Here is a 3390-nt window from a genome sequence, read left to right on the forward strand (position 1 = left end):
CAGAAGGACACAAAGAGGAGTCTTACTTTTAAACTGCTGCAAAAGGATCTAAACAGAAGGACACAAAGAGGAGTCTTACTTTTAAAAAAACTGCTGCAACTTCTTGTGTAGCAGCCCTGAGATCTTGGCCGTTTACTTCTAGTATGTGATCTCCTTGTGTCAATCTTCCATCTGCTTCTGCTACACCTCCTTTAATCTGAAAGTAAAACTTTTATTAAAGAAGACGAAGCCGGATGAAAGGATACTTAACGTTTCTGTTAGTCATTTGATTTAGCCATTTTTGAGTAAAATATCTTGAAGCTGTTGGTTTTGGTGAAGATATTAAGTTTGAATATTTTATGATTGATTGTTCAGATTTGAGGATATGACATTTTAATCCAATGTCTTGACTTGAAAGGAAAACGGAAAAGAACGATCTAATTATTTATTCAGCAGTTAATCTGCGCTTATTATAATAAAACAGGAACATCGAGTGAATGATCTGGAAAATGAAAGTTAAACTAAGAACGTATTAATATTTATTATTAGCTTGTTGTAAAATATAACTTTTAGATGTGTCGTTGTCTTTATACAGTTGCTTACTTCATATTATAGCCTTATGGCATGGACTTAGAAGCTTACCACGTCTGATATAAAAACCCCTGGACCGCTCTTTTTACCGACGATGCTAAGTCCTAGTCCTCTTCCAGCCTTTTTAAAAAGATCAACTTCTATGATATCGAATATGTTTCCTCCATCATAGTCGAGACCCTCTTCACGGTAGACAGTCATTCTTACAGTGGTGGGTGTTTGTCGCAGCGCTGTTATTGCTTTTTCACGAGTGACATATCTTAAGTTTTCTCCATTCACCTTTCAGAAAAAAATCATATAATGCATATAATCATATAATCATATAATCTGAACTCAATGTGTATCTAAACGGAAATTATAACGAATGTATACACTTGTTTGATTTTAGCACCAAAATGTATAATGGGCTATCTGCGCTGCGCCCATTACAGGGATCGAAGCCAGAATGTTAGCATTACAAGCCTTCGAATTTACAGATGAGACAGGGATGGGGGCAGAATATATACACAAATAAGCGTTTGTATAATAGCAGACTTTGAATGTCGATATTCAGCTTTTGATAGTCTGAAGATTCTTGAAATCAAAATTTAAATTTTAAGTAACTGAACCGTTCCTCCACTAGTGAGAAAAGAATATTACTCCCTTTTAGTCTTCTCAATGAAATGTTATCACAAAAATCAAAATATAATATTGTTCAAATTCTCATGCAAAATTAGTATGTTTAAAACTACAGCAAAACGTTTCTGCCCAATTCACTAATTGTATCCGAATATGAGAAAATGGCAAACCTATTTTGAAAACCTACAAAAAACTTTTCTGTACGAAATACCTGAACTATAAGCTGTATGGTAACAAATGATCATTAATCTTGAAAACTCCCATTGAAATTCGGAAATATTAGTAATTGATCTTACCAAACCAAACACTAAAATGAGAGCAACAAAACTAACCGTGAAAAACTGCTGAAAAACAAAAACAGACAGGAGTTATAAGTAATGTTTCTAGCTACATGCCAAGTCGAATAAGAAGGAAACCGATACAAGAAATCCAACATAACACATTTCCTAAGCGATACGTTCTCGATGGAGAGATCTGGTTTTCAGACTCTTTGAAGGGAAAGGTAATTCCTTTTTTAAGTTTACGTCGAGATAGCTATTAACGCATCTGTTGCCTGGTTTTTCCTTATTTCTCTTCATCATTCATCTCCAGTAGATGATATCCTACCAAACATTCGACAAGCACAGAAAATCTAAGTAGGAAAAGTAAATTCGATTTAAGAAACAAAGTTCACAAACGTGAAACTAACCTGATGAATGATGATAACCTGATCCTGATGAATTTTAAGCAATTAAGTTATTTTAAAATAAAACACCCCAAAAATTCAAATTAGTATGGAAAAAAATTGGGCTCAAAGCGTCACGAAAAAAGGATACGTCATTGTTTGTCATAAATTGGCAAGACATAAGCATTTAAAAATCAGACATACAATATTCCCGAAAATTATGTCAAAAAAATTGTGTATCAGAAATTTCCGTTACGGGGATTTTTTTTTATTTGTTTGTTGTTATGCACAAAGCTCGCCAATGGGCTATCTGTGCTCTGCCTGCCGCGAGTATCAAAGCTTAAATTTTATGTTTATTTGCCATCAGACTTACAGCTGACACACTGACGGAGGAGAAGGGGTAGCTCTTACAAGGAATACTTATATTCCGTCAGGCTGGCCCCACAGCGGGATATCTACGGATTTACAACGCTAGAAACCGGCTTTCGATACTCGTGGTGGGCAGAGCACAGATAGCCCTTTGTGTAACTTTATGCTTAATAACAAACGACGACAACAACAACAACCGTCAGGCTGACGGAGTTACATTGCAACAGGCGTGGAATATGTCGGCAGTTGTGTACTGCCCCAGAAGGAATTTTAACACATGTAAAAGTAAATGTTAATAAGTTATATTTAATATGATTTCCGGATATCCTATTTTTGTGCTTATTAGCTGTAGGTCAGTTTCTTCAAAGAAAACTAAATTCAACAGGCTTCATCATTACTAATAATTCATTGATGATGAAAATTTGCAGAATATATATATGAAACATTTTTTTGGTGTACAAAACTTGAAGATAGCTTTTATATGCGGAAACATCTGTTAGCTGAGTTCTTGCACAGATTTTAAAATATAACGTTGATAAACGGAAACATCGGCACATGTAGATGTGTAGACCTTGAAAGTCAAATTACTTCAAGGAAAATTGCGAGCTTCTCAATTGCTCCAAAATTTGGTCCCAAGAAATGTCCTGTTTACCTAAAACTACCATGGATTGGTAAGATTTCAACAAAATGTGAAAAACAATTGAAAACGGCCATTACTAAATGTTTTCCTATAGTGAACCCCTACTGTGCTTATTCCACACGTAAGTTGTTGCCTGTAACACACAAAGATGCGATACCTACCACACAGAAAAGTATGGTTATTTATGAATTCTCGTGCCACTGCGAATGTCTGTACGTAGGTCGCACTTTACAAAGACTGCAGGATAGAATTAAACAACATGTACCCACATACATAAGAAATAAGAGCGTGAAGGAAAATAATTTACCATGTCGCTCCTGTCAAACAAAAGTTCTACCACATAAATGTGAATCAGCCATTGGCCAGCATTTACTAGTGAACCCGACTTGTGCTGACAACTACATGGATGGCAGGTTTAAAATTATTGCAAACGGTCGGTCAACCTTTCATCACCTTTATTAAAACACATAAACCTGTCCTTTGCCGCCAAAAAGAATTCCTATACAATCTACACATCCTTCAGTAGGTC

At 35.5% G+C, this 3390-nt stretch overlaps 1 protein-coding gene across 1 annotated transcript in view; it reads right to left on the minus strand.

Annotated features, from left to right (window-relative positions):
* The window catches only part of LOC106457338 (inaD-like protein), a 71167-nt gene that overhangs the window by 7575 nt on the left and 60202 nt on the right, over positions 1–3390 (minus strand). Inside the window, exons 10-11 of the mRNA XM_022383224.1 lie at positions 622–849; positions 80–196 (exon numbers count right to left, since the gene is read on the minus strand). Of these exons, the coding sequence (XP_022238932.1) occupies positions 80–196; positions 622–849 (345 nt within the window). The remainder of the gene's footprint in view (positions 1–79; positions 197–621; positions 850–3390) is intronic.

This window comes from Limulus polyphemus, unplaced genomic scaffold, assembly GCF_000517525.1.
Source record: "Limulus polyphemus unplaced genomic scaffold, Limulus_polyphemus-2.1.2 Scaffold318, whole genome shotgun sequence".
Taxonomy (NCBI): Eukaryota; Metazoa; Arthropoda; class Merostomata; order Xiphosura; family Limulidae; genus Limulus; species Limulus polyphemus.